This window comes from Homarus americanus, unplaced genomic scaffold (assembly GCF_018991925.1).
Source record: "Homarus americanus isolate GMGI-L3 unplaced genomic scaffold, GMGI_Hamer_2.0 scaffold25827, whole genome shotgun sequence".
Classification (NCBI taxonomy): domain Eukaryota; kingdom Metazoa; phylum Arthropoda; class Malacostraca; order Decapoda; family Nephropidae; genus Homarus; species Homarus americanus.
This window is the reverse complement of record NW_024738300.1, coordinates 11096320-11121350: the sequence shown is the minus strand read 5'-3', so window position 1 is coordinate 11121350 and position 25031 is coordinate 11096320. Positions and strand designations below refer to the sequence as shown.

Below are 25031 nucleotides of genomic sequence, written 5' to 3'. Positions count from 1 at the left end.
AGAGGGAGGGAAGGAGAGGGGAGTTGGAGGGAGGGGGAGGGAAGGAGAGGGATGGGGGAGGGAAGAGAGGGGAGCTGGGAGGGAGGGAAGGAGAGGAGTTGGAGGGGAGGGGAGGGAAGGGAGGATGGGGAGGGAAGGAGAGGAGTTGAGGGAGGGGGCGAGAGGAGTTGGAGGGAGGGGGAGGAAGGAGGGATGGGGAGGGAAGGAGGAGTTGAGGAGGGGAGGGAAGGAGAGGGAGTTGAGGGAGGGGAGGGAAGGAGAGGGAGGGGAGGGAAGGTGAGGGAGTTGAGGGAGGGGGAGGGAAGGAGAGATTGGAGGGAGGGAGGGAAGGAGAGGGGAGTTGAGGAGAGGGAGTTGAGGGAGAGGGACAGAGGGAGGGGAGGGAAGGAGAGGGATGGGGGAGGGGAAGGAGGAGGGGAGTTGGAGGGAGGGGGAGGGAAGGAGAGGAGTTGGAGGGAGGGGGTTGAGGTGATGAAAGGAGGGAGGGAGGGAGGAGGAATGAAGGGGGAAGGGTGGAGGGAGGAGGGAGGAGGGGCGCATGAGGTGGGGAGAAGAGCAGGGAGAGGGAGGAGCTGAAGGAAATAGGGGACTGAGGGAGGAAGGGATACCGAGGGAGATAGGGAGATACTGAGAGAGATAAGATGAGTACCAAGGGAGAGAAGCGGGTACTGAGGGAGAGAAGATGAGTACCAAGGGAGAGAAGATGAGTACCAAGGGAGAGAAGATGAGTACCAAGGGAGAGAAGATGAGTACCAAGGGAGAGAAGATGAGTACTGAAGGAGAAAATCAGTACCAAGGGAGAGAAAATCAGTACCAAGGGAGAGAAGGGAGGTACTGAGGGAGAGAGAGGAAGGAGCTGGGGGAGGGGGGGGGGTGATAAAGGGTGTATCGTCACGGTCTGTGGTTCTAGGGAATAAATTTCTTGGGGATTTTATTACTTTTTATCATGTGTTTTGATGATCGAATTTCCTCTTCCCATTTCCTTTGAGTCATTAGTCTGTCTCCCCCTCTTCTCTTACCGTCTCTCTATTCCTTCCTATCTACCCTCTTTATCTTCCTGTCATCTGTCTACTCCGTCTCTCCCCTTTGTTCTCTCTCTCTCTCTCTCTCTCTCTCTCTCTCTCTCTCTCTCTCTCTCAACATAAACAAGATGAAGACAGACAGACACACAGACAGACAGACAGACAGACAGACAGATGATGTTGGTAGTAGTGGTGATGATGGTGATGGTTTTAGTAAGAGTGGTAGTGATGGTAAGGCTGCTGATGATGATGGTGGTAGTAGTAGTAGTAGCAGTAGTAGTAGTAGTAGTAGTAGTAGTAGCGGTGGTAGTACTGATTCCAATAATAGTGGTAGCAATGTGGAGAAGGATCTGAATGAAGCAAACTTGTAAATATAAACCATATTTTCCTCTCCCCCTCTTCTTCTCCTCCCCCTTCTCTTCCTCCTCCTCCTCCCCCTTCTCCTCCTTCTCCACCTCCTCCTTTTCTTCTCCTCCCCCTCTTTATATTATCTCTCTGTCGTAAAGTGTTATGGTGTTGCTTGAAGACTCTCGGGGTGGAGGCTGGGAGTCTCTCATTTAAACTTGCGGTCGCTAGCATCTACCAGCACACGCCACCAATTTGTCTTTGAGGAAAGTCTTTGCGGCACTTGGCTAACATGATTGCGGCGTGATGGTCCTCTTGTTCCTGTTCTCTCTCTCCTCCTCTTCTTCTCTCCTCCTCTTTCTCTTCGTTAGTTCCTTCTTCTTTGCATTCTCATTCTTGTTTTTCTTGCATTTCTCTTTTAACATTCCTCTATATGTCTCTTTTTTATTACTGCCTTTCTCTTTTGTATTTCTCTTTATCTTCATCATCACAGCTTCTTCTTCTTCTTCTTCTTCTTCTTCTTCTTCTTCTTCTTCTTCTTCTTCTTCTTCTTCTTCTTCTTCTTCTTCTTCTTCTTCTTCTTCTTCTTCTTCTTCTTCTTCTTCTTCTTCTTCTTCAACACCACCTATCCCTTCTTCTTCAATCTCCTTTGTCTCTCTCCGTCTTAATCATCATCATCATCTCTCCTCCTCCTTGTTTACTTGTTCACTTGCCGTAGTTTTAAACCATGTAGTCCTCATTTAAACTTGCTGTTGTCGGCATCACTACACGCTACCAATTTGTCTCAGTCCAAGTTTTCACCACTCATGACCTAACCGGATTGCGGCAAGATGGTCTGATTTTCATTCGTATCCTTTACCATCCCATTTTTTTTTCCTTTTTCTGTTCTTCTTTGTCTGATTTTCGTCTTTTTTCATATCCTTTCTCTCTTCTTTTCCTTCTTCTGATTCTCGTGCTTTCTTATCATTTCCCTCTCCTTTTCCATTTGTTCCTCTTTGTCTGATTTTCGTATTTTTCTTATCCTTTCCCTTTTCTTATTCCATCTCCTTTTCCTCTTCTGTTCCTCGTCTTGTATTCTTCTCGTTTCCTTTATCTTCTTTTCCTTTTAGTACTGTTTTCTTCTCTTGTTCTATAATCCTCTTTGTCTTCTCCTATTCTCCTTCCTTCTGCCCTTTCATTGTGCAGTTCTCCGCCTTCCTCACTTGGTGTTTGGTGGCGATAGTTTATGAACATCTGACGTATTTATCACGTAAGTTGAGGCTCTGAGTCGTAACTTTATAATATCTGGTGTATTATCACTTTAGCTGTGGTTTTGAAGCGTAACTTATCAATATCTGGCGTATCATCACTTAAGCTGTGGTTTTGAAGCTTAACTTATCAATATCTGGCTTATTTGTCACTTTAGCTGTGGTTTTAAAGGGTCATCAGCTTCAAGACCTTCACTTAACGCCTCCTCTCTCTCTCTCTTCCCGCAGGACTGTTTTCATCAGCTTCACGCTTCTCTCTCTCTCTCTCCCCGCAGGCCATACATCCATTACTAAACACCACCTCTCTCTCTCTCTTCCCGCAGGACTATTCTCGCCGTCAGACAACAACAACGAGGTGACAAGTGACGGCAACAGCGAGCACAACTCTAGCACGGACGAGGACTCACAGCTTCGTCTGCGGCTTAAGCGAAAACTACAGCGAAACAGAACTTCCTTCACTAATGAACAGATCGACGCCCTAGAGAAAGGTGAGACGAAGTGTGGTGCTTAGGGGAGTAGGGAAGGATGGGGGTGAAGGAGGGGAGGTGGTGAAGGAGGGGAGGTGGAGAGGAGGGGAGGTGGTGAAGGAGGTGAGGTGGAGAGAAGGAAGGTGGTGAAGGAGGGGTGGAAGGAGGGGAGGTGGTGAAGGAGGTGGGAGGTGGAGAGAGGAAGGGAGGTGGTGAAGGAGGGGAGGTAGAAGGAGGGGTGGGTGAAGGAGGGAGGTAGTGAAGGAAGGGAGGTGGTGAAGGAGGGGAGGTAGGAAGGAGGGGAGGTGAAGGAGGGGAGGTAGTGAAGGAGGGGAGGTGGTGGGAAGGAGGGGAGGTAGGAAGGAGGGGAGAAGAAGGGGAGGGGAGGTGGTGAAGGAGGGGAGGTGGAGAGAAGGAGGGGAGGTGGAGAGAAGGAGGGGGAGACAGTGGAAGGTAGAGAAGGGGGAAGATGGTGAAGGGAGGTGGAGAAGGAAAGGTAGAGAGGGGAGGTGGAGAGAAGGAGGGAAGGTAGAGAAGAAGGGAAAGAGAGAAGAAAGGAAGGTAGAAAAGGAGGGTAGGTAGAGAAAAGGTGGGTGGGGTAGAGAAGGGAGGTGGAGACGAGGGAAGGTAGAGAAGGAGGGAGTAATGGATAATAGGAGTGGCTAGTGGATGAAGGGAGAGGGGAGATTAGGATAAAGATGGGATAGAAGTGACTGTGAAACTTATAGGGAGAAAATAGGAAATATAGAGAAACACCTGAGGTCATCTATTAATTAACTATAACAATGAGGTGTTATATTATTGCTATATTGTATTACGCACACACACACACACACACACACACACACACACACACACACACACACACACACACACACACACACACACACACACACACACCTCACCCAAAACACGCACATAAACCCAACACGTACACACCAGCAGCTCACTTCTATTCCAAACACACACGCACACATAACCCACATCACCCACATCACCCACACACCTACACGTCTGGTCTAACTGTGCCTGTGTTCACACTGTCTTACTCTACCTTCCCTGGTGGTGGTGACGGAGTAGAGTTCGAGCGGACTCACTACCCAGATGTGTTCGCCCGGGAACGACTGGCGGAAAAGATTGGACTACCTGAGGCCCGGATACAGGTAGGGGGGAGGCGCAGAGTGTCACCCTTGAGTCAGTGTTACTCTTGAGTCAGTGTTCATCTTGAGTCAGTGTTCATCTTGAGTCAGTGTTCATCTTGAGTCAGTGTAACCCTTGAATCAGTGTAACCCTTGAGTCAGTGTAACCCTTGAGTCAGTGTCACCCTTGAGTCAGTGTTACTCTTGAGTCAGTGTTCATCTTGAGTCAGTGTAACCCATGAATCAGTGTAACCCTTGAGTCAGTGTAACCCTTGAGTCAGTGTCACCCTTGAGTCAGTGTCACCCTTGAGTCAGTGTTCATCTTGAGTCAGTGTTCATCTTGAGTCAGTGTCACCCTTGAGTCAGTGTTACTCTTGAGTCAGTGTTACCCTTGAGTCAGTGTAACCCTTGAGTCAGTGTTCATGTTGAGTCAGTGTAACCCTTGAGTCAGTGTTCATCTTGAGTCAGTGTTCATCTTGAGTCAGTGTTCATCCTTGAGTCAGTGTTACCCTTGAGTCAGTGTTACCCTTGAGTCAGTGTAACCGTTTGAATCAATCGAGTCAACCTTTAGTCAGTGAGAATTAGGGGGGGGGTCAATGTCAGCCAGAATCAGTCAGTGTCAGCTAAAGTCAGTCAGTATCAGCTAGAGTCAGTCAGTGAGAAGAGAAGGACGCTTTAGTGGGTGGAGGATTAGACTGGGCAGTGTATAGTCATTCTTGGTGCTGAGGAAGAATGAGAAGACTAATGTAAACAGAACGTAGATAATAAACCCGAAGAGGGAGACAAGAGGAGAAGGAATAAGGTGTTACTAATGAGGAGTTTAGCTAACGCAGGTATTAGTAGTTGTGATACGCGGGTTAGATTTGGTGTTAGATCAGAGACAATGACAAGGCAAGGTGGGTTAGATTTGGTGTTAGATCAGAGACAATAACAAGGCAAGGTGGGTTAAATTTGGTGTTTGATCTGAAGGAGAGTCTAAGAACGCAAACACAACTCAACAGAGAACCTTCAGGTGTGGTATGAGCTAGTGACGTAGTGTCTGAAGGTGGACTATGGTGAGAGCCGCGTCAGGAGGATGATTGATCGTAGCAACCAAGTCGACGAGGGACAAATACAGGATTCATGACTTACAGATACAGGAATACAGTATTTTAGGATTGTAACAGATTTAGGATACATAAAGTGATATACCCAAGGAGGAAATGGTAAAAAGGTGAGAGAATACACAAGTTAATTTAGTCACTAATAGGAGGAAGAGTAGAGGTTTAAGAAGAATTAATTAATATAGAATAATATAATAACACGACTCATTTATCGGGATAATAACGTGTACTGTAATGTGTAATGATGAATGTATATTTAATGTTACGAGGCGGAAATAATGACACCTTAACAATCAGGGGAGAGACACGGAACAACAACAACAACAACAACAACAACAACATAAAACTCCAATTACCGTAACAAAAACACATACAAGAAAAGGAAGTTGTTAAGGGAGATAAGATCAAACCCTAACTACTCATTACTAACGTCAAAACTTAACTAAATATTCCCAGTAATAATAATCTTTTCCTAAAAAACACAAAAAACAAAACAGTGGATTAGGTTTTTCCACGCCGTTTTATCAGGTCATTTAAGGCCGCCCTAACGTCACTGGTTTAATTTATTGGTATAATTTTCCTTCGGTAATGGATTCTCTCCCCTACATGATTGTGAGGTTTCAGTGTCTCTACCTTTCCTGTGTCTTGGTTAGATTATGTGTCTTGAGGTGTGTGTGTGTGTGTGTGTGTGTGTGTGTGTGTGTGTGTGTGTGTGTGCGTGCGTGTAAGACAGAAGACGTCAGCACTAAAATCAACGCCCTACCGTAGACCTAAGACTGGTAAACTATCTTTCAATCAATTACAACGCGAATTATTTACCATCCTGAGTGACCTAACAAAACAAAAGATTAATTACAAATAAGAAACAAAACAAAACTACAAAAAAAAATACATTACAATATGAATAAAATAATATGAAAAAGATTAAAAACTCACACTTGAAAAAAATAAAAAAATTCGCTTGCAGGCATCAACTACCTGTACACCGATAAACTTGCCATTCGGTCACCAAACGTCAATAACTGGCTGATGGCGTTGTTTGGGGTTATTTTATTTTGACCGGGAACCAAAAAATATTTAATCGAGTAAACGACAAATTTACTGCGTTAAAAATCTGGGTTAAGACCAAAGGGGTTTAGTTGATAAAGTGAAGGATGAGCAGTCATTGGTGGACAAGAATCCCCCCTCTAGAGAAACACATTTACCAGTCAGGTCAGAAGTGGCGGGTACAGTGGTAACTATACGTAGCCGTTTATTTCAATGGTTAAACAAATGCATGCTGTCACCCCTGGCTAGTGTAAAGTTAAACTATATACGATGCGAACGTCAGTGAGTTGCGTCTGTTTGTATGCAAGTATGTGACGCATATACCCGGATATGTGCACGTTAAAATGAGTGTGCTGACGTGCATGTCCCAGTTCATACGTGCGCTACCCAACCGGCCATATACAGACGTAATAGAAGTGTATACATGTGTGCGTGTGCTTGCGTCCCAATACATGTACGCATAATATCGTGTGAATGTGTTTGCACGAGTCTGCGCGTCTCTGAGTACTTGGTGAGTATGCGTGTGGTAGAGTCTCTGTATGTGCGTCTGACTCTGAATATACTAGTTTAAGAGTGGCTAGCGTGGACGACGTGTGGTAGTGGGCATGACGCGTGAGTTGACGTGTGGCTAGCGTGCACGTGCGTGAGTTTGCGTGTGGTTGCGTGTTGGGGCCGGCCTGACGCTGCATCAACGGGGATTTCTTTACCCAACTGTCGGTACAGGTTTGGTTCAGCAACCGGCGAGCCAAGTGGCGGCGGGAGGAGAAGTTGAGGACCCAGCGCCGCAGTGTCGACCAGGTGGGCGTGGGCATGGCTAACACCGCCGCCGCAGCCGCAGCCTCCAGACTACCCCTTCAGTCTGGTTTCAACTCCATGTACCCGTCCATCCCGCAACCCATCGGCACTATGGCAGACTCCTACAGGTAAGATCATCCATATGGCACCCAAGCAGACTCTCACAACACTATGGCAGACTCCTACAGGTAAGGTTACTCACATGGAGGAGGGCATAATGGCTCTCTCATGGCATATTCTTACAGGTAAAGTGAATTGCATGGTGCACGGTCCTCTGGCTCTTTCATGGCTTCTACACGTAAGATCAACTCAGTAACAAGCTAAGTGTCAAAGTCCAGCAAGCATTCCTTTCAGGGAGCATTACTTAACCTCACACGCATCGTTGTCTTAACCTCTTGTAAACACCGTCTTAGCTATGCACCTAAGACCTCTACGGCTTCCAAAAAAACAAACCTTTCCCACTAGAGCGACAAAACACGACATTTTCACAAATATGTTAAGGTAAAACTTCATATAACTTATCCAAATATTCAACCTTTCGATGTAATGTATTATAGTAAAAAAAAAAATTGTCGCCAATACAATCGCTTACCTAGTGTGGTGTTCAGGTGTTCCAATTTAATTCCATTCACCTTTTAAACGTTCAAACAAAGAATTACACTTTGAAGCGGCTTAATTGTTTTACACATGATTCTTATTAGTAAGTTGGTGATTGCGTAATGCACTTTTAACAGTACCATAATAAGAATCCCCTAATACTTTTCATTATTCCTCTCGATTACCCTAACTCATAGTAATAAATCAAGCGTTATATCAGTTTTACCTGAAATATGATAAAATAATTCCTGTAATTCATATTGTCTCATCACCTTAAGATATACAATTCCCTAAATATCTTCATCGCTCTAAACGTGGTATAACAAAATAGACCTGATTGACTCTACCATCAACACGGCCTACCCAAACAGCCTCATACAAGCATATTCATTTGAAGTATTTCCCTTTACATAAAATTACTAATTAAACTAGGCTGTGTGAATGGCGCAGAAACTCGTGCCTACAATTTATCTTGTTAATTAACTATATCAAAGGAGTCAAGAGGTTGTGAGGTGGATGTGTAGCCATGGGTGCCGGCCGTTCCCACACTTGTAGTTAGTCTCTAGTGGATAGATCACAGGGCCCCGCGCCGCGCCCACCCCACGCCTATAAACCACCACTCACCGATCGAATAGGCCTCTGTGCTAATATGCCTCTGTGCTAATAGGCCTCTGTGTTAATAGGCCCCCAACATAACGTGAAACCATTAGGATTATAACCTATTGCAATTGTGGAATCCTACAGTGTTGCGTTGTGTTGTGTTGTGTTGTGGGATAAAACTGTACTACAAGCTGTGGGCTGCTGCGGAGTGACGTGAGGTGCTGAGATTTACGATGATGTGATATTATGGAGCGACTGTGAGGAAGGGTGATGTTACTATGATGTGCCATTACTGCAACAAGAGGGGGCATAGGTAGTGTGTGTGTGTGTGTGTGTGTGTGTGTGTGTGTGTGTGTGTGTGTGTGTGTGTGTGTGTGTGTCCTATTTATATAAGGAGATTTTATTGTAGTCAAGGTCCACAATAATCCTTTACAACCTTCACCTATCATTTAGCCTCCTTCACCTATCATTTAGTTTCCTTCACCTATCCTTTAGCTTCCTTCACCTATCATTTAGCTTCCTTCACCTATCCTTTAGCTTCCTTCACCTATCATTTAGCTTCCTTCACCTATCATTTAGCTTCCTTCACCTATCATTTAGCTTCTTTCACCTATCATTTAGCTTCCTTCACCTATCATTTAGCTTCCTTCACCTATCATTTTCCTTCACCTATCCTTTAGCTTCCTTCACCTATCATTTAGCTTCCTTCACCTATCATTTAGCTTCCTTCACCTATCATTTAGCTTCTTTCACCTATCATTTAGCTTCCTTCACCTATCATTTAGCTTCCTTCACCTATCATTTAGCCTCCGAGTCCCTCCACAAATATACACTGAAACAAGACCCCAAAGTCAGTATAGATACGACACACTTAATACTGATCCTTCAACCAACAAGGAGACAGTATTGCCGACACTGCACTCGATCGCCTTCACTTCCTCAACTGCAAAGGTCTTTTTACACATGAGTAAACTGGAAGTACCCCGGGGCACGAACTAGCATCCCTTAGAACTGCAGACGAGCGAAGTATCCATTCAGCCACTCTAAACCTACAGACGCACAAACTAATTTCCACGACACACACACAGACTCTAATACAGCATTTACGACACAACCACTGATTAAATGCAGCTGGAGGGGTGAGAGGGGGGTGTTGGGGAGTAGGGGGACAGGAAGGGGAAGGAGGGATATTTACCATTAACCCCTCTCTTTTCACCTCCATTCCCCATCCTGGTATACCCCCTACATCCCCACTTGGCATCAACCCCCACCACCATCTCAGCCCCCACCACCACACACAGCCCCCCACCCTCACCACAGCCCCCCACCACCCCTCCCCCGGACATTAGACCCTCCCTAACCCCTCCTTGCAACATCTTCCTCCACCTCCTCAAACTTCCACCCCTTCCCCCACCTGTAACTTGTCTCCCCCTCCTCTCCCCTCCTCCCCCTACAATTTCCGCAGTACAAACGGTAACAACAGTTGTGTCTTAACTCTTCAACAGTCCTCGAGGCTGATCTAAAAACACCGTTACCAACAGTAGTACCCATCCCTCCACCAGCCAACACCATCAACTACCACCATCAATCACCATCAATCACCATCCCCATCCCGTTGTTTTTTTGTTATTTTATTCATTGCACACTCAACATATATTAAAATGTTGAATAATGAGAGAGAGAGAGACTGGGGGTAAGTTGGTAACGCTGTCGACATAAACTTTCAATAGCTTTGGAAAGGAAGTTTGACGAGAGAGATAATTAGACTTGATGTTAGGAGAGTCGTTGGCAGCCACTCAAACATATGTCACCACCAGGCACCTCACGGCACTCACACAAACACACATACACTGATACACATACAGATTACACAGACACACAGATGCACAAACACACACACAAAAATACACACATAGATACACAGACAGATACACACACAGATACACACACACACACAGATATATACACACACACACACACACACACACGTAGATATACACTCCCGGCTGTGGCATATACACGTCAACAGACAGACACATACATATATCGAGATACACACAATCACATACACGCACATGTACGTCTACAGGACTTTAATTTTCGTTCTCTGAGACACATACATAAGCACACAAGTTACACATATACTTACAGACATACACATGATTCAAACACTTACACCAACACTAGTACACAGACACACGTGTACAAACTCCCACACTAAGTCACAAACTGTTATACAATATACGTGTACACCTGTTATAGAAACTTGTACACAAACATTTGTATAGATGCAAATTTTATAGACAGTTGTAGTCAAACACACACACACACACACACACACACACACACACACACACACACACACACACACACACACAGGCACTGGCTAAATGTAGTAGTAGTAGTAGTAGTAGTAGTAGTAGTAGTAGTAGTAGTAGTAGTAGTAGTAGTAGTAGTAGTAGTAGTAGTATGACAAATTTACCTTCAAATATCAATAATTATAATTGGATATGATTTAGTAGGGTGATCTACATTGTTCGGTAGTCGACGCGCTTAACGTAAAGCTGCCGGTGTAACTGTGTAATAATGATAGGTGATAAACGAGTGTGTTTAACAGGGCATAAGAAGACGCAGCAACTAACAAGGAAGTGGAGGGAAGGGAAGAGTGAGGGTGGGGCGGGGAGGGAAGGGTGAGGGAGGGAAGGGTGAGGGAGGGAAGGGTGAGGGAGGAAGGGTGGGAGGGAAGAGGGTGGGTGGGGAAGAGGTGGGAGGGAAGGGTGAGGGAGGGAAGGGGTGGGAGGGGGAAGGTTTGAGAGAGGGAAGGGGTGGGGAGGGGAAGGTTTGAGGGAGGGAAGGGGTGTTGAGGGAAGGTGAGGGGAGGAGGGAAGAGACGATGGAAAAGCGACAGGAGGCATTTAGTGGAGTGAGGGGGAGACCTCGGTCGGTGGAGGGAGAGAAGAAGGGGAGGAGGAAGGAATCGGTGGAGAAGGGTAGGGGGGCTGGGAGTCGGTGGAGCGAGGAGATAAGGTGAGGTGAGAGCAATCAAGAGTAATGGGTGGACTGCTCCCAGCCAGCCTCTTGAACTGTAGGGTCAACATCCCCGAGTGGTCCTCATCCTCCCTCTTCCTCTCCGACACCCCCTCCTCACTCTTCTCTCCTTTATCAATAATATATTTCTCACCAATGACCATCCTACGCCAGATATATTCTTTTTTTTCCAATGGTAAGTCGACTCATACCTGTGTCATAATGTACTGTACCGTCAGCACTTTAAACACACACACACACACACACACACACACACACACACACACACACACACACACACACACACACACACACAATAACGCAATTTACGGAGAAAGAATAAGAGAACAGCAGAAACAAGTATGAAACAAGAGAAAGATAACAGGGTTCAGATCAGGTCACACGTACACAGGGACTAACACTTACATACACTCGGATACACACCTACACTCGTTCACAGACGTACACAAAACAGAAACAAAGAGAAGTCAAGTAGTGGAAGAGAAAAGAAGCCAACAATTATGTGTGTGTGTGAGAGAGAGAGAGAGAGAGAGAGAGAGAGAGAGAGAGAGAGAGAGAGAGAGAGGAGGTGTAGGAGGGCCAATTAAGTGTTCACCTAACCCCTCCACTATTAGGCGCTAATAATCGCCGTCGTCAGTATCGATCCCGGGATGAATGGCGTTTACTGAGACAACGACTGTGAGGAGGAGGTGAGGGCCCAGACACGATAAGTGGGTGGCCCGGGTCGCTCTTCTGTCTCCTCCACCTGGCCCGGGCCGATCTCCTCCCTCCTCCACCTGGCCCGGGCCGACCTCCTCCCTCCTCCACCTATTGTGTCCCCTCGTCCACATAGGCCGAGCCACCGTACCAACTCCATCTACTATGGTCTGACCAGCACACTACCATCCCTATCTTGGCCTAAAATACCCAACACCTGCCCCACCCACCCACCACCACCTGGCCCCACCCATCCACCACCACCAGGCCCAACCCATCCACCACCAGCCCCACCCATCCACCCCACCACCTGGCCCCACTCCATCCACCCCACCACCTGTTTCCACCCATCCACCACCACCTGGCCCACCCATCCACCACACCACCTGCCCCACCCATCCACCACCACCTGGCCCAACCCATCCACCACCTGGCCCCCACCCATCCACCACCACCTGGCCTCACCCATCCACCCCACCACCTGTTTCCCACCCACCCAACACCTGGGCTCCCCACCCATCCACCACCACCTGCCCCACCCATCCCCCACCTGGCCCATCCATCCACCACCACCTGCCCCACCCATCCACCACCACCTGGCCCAACGATCCACCACCACCTGGCCCCCACCCATTCACTCACCACCTGGCCTAACCCATCCACCACCTGGCCCCCACCCATCCACCACCATCTGGCCTCACCCATCCACCCCACCACACCTGTTTCACCCATCCAACACTCCGTCTCCCCACTCCATCCACCACCACCTGGCCCACCCATCCACCACCACCCGCCCCACCCATCCACCACCAATTGGCTCCACCCACCACCACCACCCGTCTAACCCATCCACCACCTGACCCCACCCATCCACCACCACACCTGCCCCACCCATCCACCACACCACCTGCCCCACTCCATCCACCACCACCCGGGCCATTCAACCCATCCACCCATCACCCGCCCCACCCATCCACCACCACCTGGCCCAACCCATCCACCCATCACCAACCCACCCATCCACCCCACCACCTAACCCACCCATCCAATCTCACCACCTGTTTCCCCAATTCCACCCAACACCTGCTCCACCCATCCACCACCACCCAACCCACCCATCCACCCACCACCTAACTCCACCCATCCATCCACCCCACCACCCAACCCACCCATCCACCCCACCACCTAACCCACCCATCCACCCACCACCCACCTGATCCCACCTAATTAAACTATTGTCATTCTATTACCCTGTCATTCCTGCTACCAACCAATCATTCCCACCCCCGCCCCCCCACCATTCCCTCGTCTTCTCTCTATATTGTAATCACATCGTCAGCTCCTTCCCTGCCATTGACTTCTCCAGACGAACGACACTTTCCTCTGGTTTATTGCTCACTTCAGTCTCTCCTCCCTCACCCTCCCCTCACTCTCCCCTCACTCTCCCTTCTTCCCTCACGATTAACCTCCCACTCACCTCCCCTCACCCTCTTCTCTCCTCACACCCCTCTCTCCCCTCTTCTTCCCTCACGCTTAACCTCTCACTCTCTTCCCCTCACCTCCCACCTCCCCCTTTCACCTTTCACCGCTCTTCACCTCTCGCCCCTCACTTCCTCCCCCTCACCGCTCTTCACCTCTCGCCCCTCACTTCCTCCCCCTCACGCTCACTAATACCTGACATTTGTATAAGTGCTCAAACTACATCAATATTAGCATTTGTTATGGGTGGGCTATGGGAGGTCGCGTGTGTGGGTGTGTGTGTGTGTGTGTGTGTGTGTGTGTGTGTGTGTGTGTGTGTGTGTGTGTGTGTGCGTGCGTGTGTGTGATCTTGAGTAATTTAAATAAGGTTAGGTCACTGGCTGCGTTAAGCCGTAATTTAAAAAAAGTTCCTCAAGCAAGAAATACATTATCAGTCAAGTCAGGAAAGGCGAGCACTGAGCAGAATGATTCCAGCTTCTCGAAATTTTCCGTATGATTGTTTTCGGTTATTACGTCTTCTATTAAATGACCCTAAATTAAAAAATAAAATAAAAATATATACACAAAAACTGATTTAAATTCCCTGTACCCCAACATAAAACACAAAAGATTATGTTAACAAACTTCTATGGTGCGTTTGGCAGTATGGAAGACAACACGAGTGATTGGTGAAGCTGTAGCGTGTAAACAATGACGTCATGAGTGATTGGTAAAGCTGTAGCGTGTAAACAATGACGTCATGAGGATTAAACCTGTAGCGTGTAAACAATGACGTCATGAATGATTGGTGAAGCTGTAGCGTGTAAACAATGACGTCATGAGTGATTGGTAAAGCTGTAGCGTGTAAACAATGACGTCATGCCAAAACACGTGACTGACGCTTAATAAAGTGACGTCATTAATACCCGCTGTAGTGCACAATATTTACCCATACGAAATAAGTCACACAATGAGCACCACACAATGAGCACCACACAATATTAGCACCACACAATATCGGCACCAGTCTTTATCATCACCTTACCTGGCCGCTAACTAGTAAACAAGGTTGGTTAATTGCTTACCTCTGTCCTGCCTCCTTCACTCCCGCCTCCATCGTTTAACTAAATATTCACCATTAACTTCACATTTCCGTCACTCTTACACATCTAAGTCACTGTTCATGATATAGTACACCTTGTGAATCGGTTATAGTCCACATAACACTCGTAATGTATCTATAATCGGTAATTATGTCCCGGAACAAAGCGTCGTCCAGTTTACAGTCCAAGCGCCATTATTACGCCACACCAAAATAAAACCTAAAAGATCAACAAAGAAAAAAATATTCAATAAATTATTCATAATGACTTTTATTTCTCAGTTTGACTTATGATTTTATAATATATTTAATTTTATCAGCTTCTAAATTTCTTAATAGCGTTCACTAAGCTGTATTTATGTCGAAAATAACGAATTTATAAATGACGCTAATTGTGGTATCGTCTTTTTAGGATATAATTTAAAAATTTCCCATAGTTCCAATTACGATATATATTTCTTTGATGTTAATTTTGCACAATTATACCAGTAAAACACTGATCTCTATAATAACATGATAACAGATACATCCAGTTATTATAGAGTTAATTCACATAAGTTATAGGCTGAGTTATGTACTGGAAATTATATACACAGTTTATACATGAAGCAAGTCTAGAATTCTGATAAATACTCTTCCATATATACTTTTAAACCGAGTTAATATTATGCCCGTGGGAATATATGTCTTTATAACTCATTGGTAAAATTAACCAGGTATAAACAACGAACACTAGACTGAATATAAAGAAAAATTAGACGCGAGAAAGATAAGAAATTGACATATTTTTATCTGCAATGGAGAATTAACCCGCGTCAGAACAACTCGAGAATGAAGGTGAGTTTAGACATTTTATTACATCTTACATATTAGAATTATTTTAGTCTTGTGGGTTTTTGGGTTTTACGGGAATAATTTTGTGTGATTTTATTTCCTAGGATATTGTTATTAGTTTAATTTTGTCCATTTCGGGTTTTGTCCAGTACGCACGCCCCCGCCTCCCCCACCCCCGCCCACGCCCCCGCCTCCCCACCCCCCGCCCACGCCCCCGCCCCCCCACCCCCCCCGATCCACACTGAATACTACATCAGCCTTGGGATAATCACACAAATAAACATACAACACAGCAATAACGTGAAGAATAAAGAATGTTGATAATTAGTATGGAAGAGAGGGAGGGAAGAAGGAAGGAGGGAGGGAGGGAAGGAGGAGGGAGGGTAGGAGGGAGGGAGGGAAGGAGGGGAGGGAGGTACTACTCACACTCAACGACCCCTGCCTGTCAGAGGTCACGTGGCCGGGATTATGACGATATGAACATCCACGACCCACCCCCCCCATCTCTCCTCCCTCCCTACCCCCCCCCATCTCTCCCTCCCTCCCCCCACCTCTCTACCTCCATCTCCCCCGTCTTTCTTCTTCCCCCTCTCCCTTCTTCCTCCCCCTTCCCTCCACTCCTTCCTTACCTCCCCTCCCCAGAACCAACGACCCCAGACAATACAGTAGACCCCAGACCGAGTAGGCATCGTCTAACAGACCCCAGATAGACCCCAAGTCCCAACAGACCCCAAGTCCCAATAGACCCCAGACCGAGTAGGCATCAGTCCCAATAGACCCCAAGTCCCAATAGACCCCAAGTCCCAATAGACCCCAGAGCTAATAGGCCTCCTCTATAACCATCAGGAAATAAACCCATTGGTCACACACGCCCAGTTTATCACGCCCGTGTTTAATTACCTAAGTCGGGTAGTTAACTCTTTTTTGCTAGCTGTTATTTATTGCTATTTGTTGTTACTATTTTATTTTATATTTTCTATAATGTAGTTTAAAGGCGAATTCTGGGTTTGTTAGTATGAGGTTGAGATGGTTAGGGGGGTAAGAATTCTCTCTCTCTCTCTCTCTCTCTCTCTCTCTCTGGGCAGTGATCCGGTTAAGGCCTCAGTTCTCTCTCTCTCTCGAGGTAGCGATCCGGTTAAAGCCTCAGTTCTCTCTCTTTCTCCTGGCAGTGATCCGGTTAAAGCCTCAGTTCTCTCTCTCTCTCTCCCTGGGCAGTGATCCGGTTAAAGCCTCAGTTCTCTCTCTCTCTTTCTCCTGGCAGTGATCCGGTTAAAGCCTCAGTTCTCAGGAGCACCAGTGAGTGCCGATAATACGACGGGTAATTGCTCGTTCGGGTGTAACAACCTCATCTCGAGTCACGTGACCTGGATTACCTCAAGTGATTGGTTGACGCGTCACTCTCGGTCCTCTTATTGGCTGAGAGAATAATGCGTTGCGCTTTTGTTTTTATGACTACGGGACTCTCCTTGTTAATATTCTCAGCATCTGTCTCTGTTTTAGCTTCTACTCATCGTCTTTGGTTTCATTCGTCTATACTTTTCCGCGCATTTATTTTAATGTAGTAGTAGTAGTAGTTGTTGTTGTTGTTGTCGTAGAAGTAGTAGTAGTAGTAGAAATATTTAACCACTTTTATCTTCTATTGACAGGTAAGTTATTATTATTATTATTATTATTATTATTATTATTATTATACATTAATAAATTACGGTTTACATAATATTTCTCAATTATCCTTTTGCTGGTGACTATGTTGCCTTTCTTAAGTAACAACTATATTAAATTAACGTACGTATGTGTGTCAATCCACTAACGTCCATGTGTGTGTTTGTCCTACCTACAGCATGTCCGGGTCGCTAAGCTCCATGGGTGGGTCGTGCCTACAGCAGAGGGACGCCGCCTCCGCCTATCCCTACATGTTCCACGACCCTCTCTCCTCCCTCTCCTCCTCCTACCAGCGCTCCTCCTCCCAGCTGGCCTCCTGCGGTAACACGGCGTCGCAGGTCGCAGTCTCCTCCTTCAACGCCGCCAGCCACGCGGCGGCCGCCTCCTACGCTGCCGTAGCCACCTCTTCCGCAGGCGGCACGGGAACAGGTGAGTGTCGTGCTTAATGAGTACTGTTCTGTGTGTTGTCTGATGGTGTCCCCGTGTTGTGTTGTTGACTAGGAATGTTATACAGGTACACTACAGGTACAGGTACACTCCAAATACCGGTACCATTTCTCACTCGTCTACAATTTTTCCTGGCATATTAACTAACATATAAAGTGTCAACCCATATGTTCTTGTAACACACACACACACACACACACACACACACACACACACACGAAAAAAGTGACAAATATAATCACCCCAAAAAACCCAAGAGACGTAGTTAAAAAAATGTCCCTCATGGCCGAGAAAGAGCGTCAGTGTGTGTGTGTCGGTCCAGAGTGTGTGTGTGTGTGTGTGTGTGCGGTCCAGTGTGTGTGTGTGTGTGTGTGTGTGTCGGTCCAGTGTGTGTGTGTGTGTCGGTCCAGTGTGTGTGTGTGTGTGTGTGTGTGTAGAGGCTGAGCGAGTTTGAACGAGACCGCATAGAAAATTACTACAAGGAGAATATATGAAATATAAATACTACCACTCACCGACATTTCAATTCTAACTTAACCCAAAACAGCGGTAGTTTTACAGATTTTATTTTTTATTTACCACCAAATTATCTGTGAAACGACCCTGACTCAGAGGGAGGAGGAGGAGGAGGGGAGGTAGGGGGAGGGGAGGGGAGTTCAGGATGTTTGTAAAAGTTTTGAGTTTTGAGGTTAGTTGAAAAAATATAATCTTTAGCATTTTATATATATATATACTGTATGTATGTATGTATGTATGTATGTATGTATGTATGTATGTCAAGTTTATATACACGCGGACTTCCATTTACAATGCCTGACTAGTGAGGTATTGTGTATGTATATATGTACTCAGGAAGTTGTTTACAAATATATCATATACAAACGTTTTTACTTTTTTACAATGATATTCCCATTGAAGAGTATTGTAAAAACTTGGCCACTGTAAATACGTAAAACACAATAACTAATTTTCTTATATACGGGAAGGTGTTTACAAAATACACTATGTAAATGTGTCATATTTTTTTACAATGGTTAGGTTAGGTTAGGCTAATGGTCCACATTGTAAAAAACTTAAGTCGATGTAAAACTTTATCTCTAGTTTTGTATCCGGGAAACTGTTTACAAAATACAGTGCGTTAAATACTACCGAACAGGGAGGTACTACCGCCTGGGAAGATATTGGAAGCATAACGTATTGTCTAATGGTAGACCCTGCTGCCATATGTGATCAAGTCCCAGGTTGCTGATCTGACTTTCTGCCTCATTTACACACAATTGCAGGGTCTCATTTTTTTCTCTTACTTTGACAACACAACATACATATATTGTTTCCCACTCTTGATTTTTTTTCGTATTTATTTATGGCTATTATTATTATTATTATTATTATTATTATTATTATTATTATTATTATTATTGTTATATTATTATTATTACATTATTATTATTTTTATTATTATTATTATTATTATTATTATTATTATTATTATTATTATTATTATTATTATTATTATTATTATTATTATATTTCCCCCACCCCCCTCCCGGCCCTGACACACAAGATTAGACACCCCAGCTTATTTTAACTGGTGATTAAGCACCTTTACGCCACCTGAGGTTCTTGTGTAGGTTAGGTTAGGTTAGATTAGGTCAAAATTAGATTAGCATTAGTGTGGTTAATCTCCAGGTGAAATAAACTGGCGGGGTGTGTAATCCTCAGGTGATCCATTCCGTCAAGACAAACCAAATGACTAACAGACAGAAATATAAACTGAACCGTAATATCCCAACATTAGCGCGGCAATGTGCATATTGACACAGTATTAGGCCACTCTTGCTCTCACCTCTCTCTCTCTCTCTCTCTCTGTCTCTCTCTTTCTCTCTCTCTGTCTTGGCTGCCTTCATCATTTAAATGGTTCCCGAGATACAGACGGCGCCTTAATTGTTACTTGGTGGAACAGCTGATTTGTGGTGACGTGTGGGAGATATTGTGAACAGATGAGAAACTTTCATTACCGTAGATACTGTCAATACCGTAGAAAGAGAGAGAGACTGTCAATACCGTAGAGAGAGAGAGACTGCCAATACCGTAGAGAGAGAGAGACTGTCAATACCGTAGAGATATACTGTTAATACCGAGTGAAAATGTATCAGAGAGAGAGTCACACTGAACTCACATACATTCAAATCTAACCTAATTTCTCCTCAATACATCTCGAGACTCTTATGTGGGATTCGATTCTATGACTCAGAAAGGATTATAATGCTACGTGTCCATCCTTTACGCTTATATATTTTCTAATCTATGGGAATCTTTCTTTATTAATTCTGATAACTATTTATATCAGATACGAGGGTAAATTTGTCTTCATATTTGGGAATTTATTAGTTTTAGTATTGTATTTAAAAAGGTTCTAAAACTAACAAGAGACATCAGGGTAAAGTTAATAAGAGAATGATAAAATCGTTAACATGAGAAACAGAATGCTAACCTCGAAACATCTGTGACTGAGGGAATGCCAGTATAAGTTTTAAATAAATTCTAGATATCCCGTAAATGTCAACAAGATGTATGTGTAGATCCGCTGCTGACGTAGATGATATTAATAAACTGACTTTTAACATGTAGATGGCGTCAGAAGCAACACTTAGAGTATTTACCAACAGTCAGGGAGTGCATCACGGGAGGAACAACCAATACTGAATGTCGTATCGAGTGTATAACCAAATCCCATCGAACCTAGGCTAAAAAAAAAAAAACGGGGTGTATTTGGGTTTAAAAACATGGGCTGGTGAGATTTTGTCCATTTTTATTTTAGTGATGGGATTTCGTCCGTACATGGAGCGTGCCACAGGCGGGGGAGGCAGCTTCCCACGGGCCGAGCTGACGGACACACACCCTCACTCACCTCCAGCTGGTTTCCGGGCGACTGGGCTCGGCAAACACCCGTCGACTTGCACAATTAGCGGTGGGTCGATTCCTCGCGCTGATTCCCCGTGCTAAGTTCCAAGTGGCGCCTCGATCCCTTCTCCGTGTTGCTAAATCGGTTTCGTTTACAACTTTCCAAGACACTGCACATTTATACCCCGGTCTCTTGTAAAGGATCTGAATGACTTAGTGTTGTGGTGTCGTGTGAAGGCTCTGTATGAATGGTGTTTGTTGAGAGTTTATTTGGAAGTTGTTCTAATTTCACGTTGATTTTTGTTATGAAATCGTGTAAAAAAAATCGATTATTTCATAGAAAGTTTTGAACGTAGATGGGTGGTCTTCTGTGTTTGGTTTACTAACGTATCAGAAACTCTAAAATTTGATACGACTTTTCTGATTGGTTCATAGCTAGACATAATCAATACTGCTGCTATTATTATTATTATTATTATTATTATTATTATTATTATTATATGGTTCTAGTAGTATTCAATATAACAATAGAATAGTTCCTTTGTATACAAACTCGAGGACTTGAAGAGTTACACCACAAGTTTGAATGTGTTAAGTGACATATCAACAATGTATCGAGTTATGATAGGGTGTAAACAGTGATAGGTGTAGCTGGGTGTAGTCAACAACATGATAGGGTGTATATTTGATTCTTGTAAGGTGTATAGAGGTGACTAATAGGGTGTAATTTGGGAGTGATGTGTGTGTAGTTGGGTGTAGCAGAGAACGTGATAGGATGTTGAGTGTAAGTGTAGGAGACAGGGTGTTAGGCTACGGTGTTGATGATAGTTGGTTACACTTAATAATGAGCTGGAGACGGTGATAGTGGTGGTAGAGTGGTGATAGTGGTGGTTGAGTGGTGATAGTGTTGGTGGTGGAGTGGTGATAGTGGTGGTAGAGGAGTGGTGATAGTGGTGGTAGAGTGGTGATAGAGTGGTGATAGTGGTGGTAGAGTGGTGGTAGAGCAGTGGTGGTGAAGTGGTGATAGTGGTGGTAGATAGTGGTGGTGGTGGTAGGGTGGTAGAGTGGTGATAGTGGTGGTAGAGTGGTGATAGTGGTGGTAGAGTGGTGATAGTGGTTGGTAGAGTGGCGATAGTGGTGGTAGAGTGGTAGATAGTGGTGGTGGTGGTGATAGTGGTGAGATGATGTGAAATAGTGGTGAGAGAGATAGTGGTAAGAGTGAGAGAGATAATGGTAAGAGTGAGAGAGATAATGGTAAGAGGGGTGGAGGGGTGAGGAACAAATGCAGGTTGGGGTGGGAAGTGTGAAGATGGTGGTGGTGATATGGTGGGGGCTAAAAGGGGGGGAGGAGGGGAGACAAAGGTGTGGTGGCCCAGGGGAGGGAGGGGGGAGGGGGAGGGAAGGAGGGATGAAAGAAGGGAAGGGGAGGGAGAGAAGGAAAGCGTGTATGAACCAGGAATAAAAAAAAATTCAAAGGTTACTACGATAAATTTTCCTCCTAAGTAAAGATGTAAGAATGTACCTAACTGATTAACTTAAGATATAGTCTCAGTACACTTTCGATGTCATTTTTTTTTTGGGGGGGGGAGGAGGGGGTTAGTATTCAAGTGTTAAATACGTTCTTACATATCAAATTAAGATGGAAATTTAACTTACGACCTTTTTAGAATACAAGACTATATAGATCAGTTTCTCATAGGTTGTTAACAGTCAGAGAACATTAACTGGTGACTGTAGGTTAGTGTGTGTCAGACTGAACACAACACAACACAACACGTATAGCGCCAGCCTACAGTTCACTATTACCGGGTTTTTACACTAAACTAACATTTCAACCTTTATATTGATTCTAAGTATTGTAAACATTCCCTTTATCAGTGTTTACACATTCTTATAACTGTCCACAAGCTTATCATTGCTTACATGCTTGTTATTATTGTTTGCAAACTTGTAATTGTTCAGTGTTTTTTATTGTTTGCTGGGTAATGATTGTTTACAGGCTTATTACGTCAGCTAAGACACTAACTAACCCATGTCTTCTTCTCTTCTTCCCACAGGCTTAATATCAGCGGGTGTGTCAGTGCCAGTCCAGATCCCCAGCCAGACCCCTGATCTGAGCGCCGCCAACTATTGGCCGAGGCTCCAGTGATGGTCTCTGATGCGTGAGCCGGATCTCTCGGCCTCGCAGTACTCACAAGTCTAAGGGCCTCACCACCACCACCACCACCGTCACCACCACCACCGTCACCACCGCCGTCACCACCGTCATCTAATACGACTGAGGTTCGAGTGGCTGTTTTTTTTTGTCTTCTTGTGTGGTTCACCTGCCCTCAGGGTGTGGTTTATCAACGGGGGAGGTGTGGCTTACTCAAGGGGGTGTGATTTACCCAATGGGGTGTGGCCTACTCCAAGTGGTGTGGCTTATTAATAGAGTGTGGCTTACCCATAGCGTACGGCTTTACCCACAGGCTGTAAAACTTACTCAAGAGGTGTGGCTTACCCATGGAGGTTGTGGCCTATTCAAAAGTTGTGGCTTACCCATGGGGGTGAGCCTTCACCCATGAGGCGTGACCTTAGTGATAGTTCCTCTTCAGACATAACGAAGAACGGGCGTACTATCACGGCGACTTTCCACGAGATAATGTCAACATTGTGCACATATGATTCTGATTTTGTACGGCTGTCCCGGCTCTGGGCTGACATTATGGTGGCATCGTGGAAGTTTTCGGACGTGTTATTGATACAAAACTTATGTTGTAGTGAGGAGACCTTTTGTAAAGCTCTTTGTTCCCGGTAGAAGAGGACACAACTGTGCTGGGTTTTCTGACCAACTTGTGCAATCTGCGCTGATACTCCTGCCAATGTTCTTTTTTTTCCCAAGTTTTTAAAGCGCAAGGTGATAAGTTTTTTTGACGGATGAATGACACAAAGAAACCCCCAGTTAGGTACAAAATGACGATACCAGTTGTAACCAAAATAATATTAACTATAATGCATGCTGTCATGTACATTGGTATTTGAAAGGTAAAAGATTACGAAGATACCCATAGCTTAGGATTAATCTTTAGTTACATAAGTTGCTGTTGCTTCTGACTGCGGCCAACAGCATCCCCGAGTCAGAGAAAACAGAATTTAGTCACAGAAAACGGGATGCTGTAGCCGAGCACTGCGAGACGGGTGTTGTCAACTGTCTCTGCTTTTCACAGTGATGGGCGGCAGCGGATGGCCTCTTGACACCTATTTATTACTGTATAAAGGTGTGTAAACTGTGTATAGTGTAGTAGACTGTGTAGTTTAGTTATCATACTCATGCGTATACACAACACAACCTTCCCTCCCTCCCTCCCTCACAACAACAACATTCTCCTCCCTCCCTCACCACAACAACCTTCCCTCCCTCCCTCCCTCACAACAACATTCTCCTCCCTCCCTCACCACAACAACATTCTCCTCCCTCCCTCCCTCACAACATTCTCCTCTCTCCCCCGCGGTTTAAATAGTTTCACCTCGACATTTCTTTCCCAGATTCCAAATCCATAAATTTGTTTTCCAGGAACAACTCTCTTTCTCCTCAAGGCACTTAATGAGTTAAGAAACTTCTAATCACTAGATTTTTGCCGAGTATTATAACGAGTGGCAGCATTACGGTGGCAGTGAGCCTTATAATACAAGCTATTAACGCGGTCCTACCAGACCCCCCGTCAAGAGCTGCCCACGATTGATATCACTGCACTTATGACAAATTCAATCTGATCAGATATCAGACTTGGTTTCACCTGAATAGCGCCGCATTTCACGAACTAATTTCCCATAAAATTAGCGACAAAAGACTTCATTCTGAGCGCATGGTGGGAATTTTACAGCGTATTGCCATGTTCAGTGTGCTCAGTGTAGCGGGAGGGGCTGCGGTGGCGCGCTCAATGGCTGTCACTTGCAGAATGGCAGCGCGGGCCCGGCCGACTGTTTACGCTGAAAACACCCCATGATCACGTCTTTTCCTCCGCCCTTAATTGATTGGTGTTATGTGAATGGCTTACTCAATTTTATTTTGCACAGACGAAAGACCGACTTAAATAGGATCCTTTGTAATGCTCTGCGAAATTGTGAATATATTTTTTTTTAAATGATAAAATTTTAGGTTGTGATATGAAGAAAAAAATGTCGACCCTTCCGCGGTATGTGCTGATAAAAGCGACGTAATTACTAAACTGAGATACTAGAAAGCTATAAAAATGCCAGTCTTATTTAATTTTTATACTGTTCTGTTTATTGTGTTGTAAATTGTATTATAGTGAATGTTACACTTCAGATATGCCAGTACAGTAGCTTTCTGTAATATCCCACTGACTGTAATGTCTTTGTGATTATTTTTGTAAACCACATGATTATCACACTGTAATTGTATGTATATAATTCAAATCAATCACGCAGTCATCATCATAGAAAGTAGCCGAGAGAATTCTTCATACAGTTAATGGTAATATATCTGTTACACACATATTATACACTTGCATAGTG

At 44.9% G+C, this 25031-nt stretch overlaps 1 protein-coding gene across 1 annotated transcript in view; it reads left to right on the top strand.

Moving 5' to 3' along the window:
- The window catches only part of LOC121873981 (paired box protein Pax-6-like), an 87113-nt gene extending 63241 nt beyond the window's left edge, over positions 1-23872 (top strand). The window contains exons 5-10 of the mRNA XM_042377862.1: positions 2938-3102; positions 4162-4244; positions 7094-7293; positions 17341-17591; positions 20431-20580; positions 22571-23872. Coding sequence (XP_042233796.1) covers positions 2938-3102; positions 4162-4244; positions 7094-7293; positions 17341-17591; positions 20431-20580; positions 22571-22662 — 941 coding nt within the window. The 3' untranslated portion in view covers positions 22663-23872. The remainder of the gene's footprint in view (positions 1-2937; positions 3103-4161; positions 4245-7093; positions 7294-17340; positions 17592-20430; positions 20581-22570) is intronic.
- The last annotated feature ends 1159 nt before the right edge of the window (positions 23873-25031 follow it).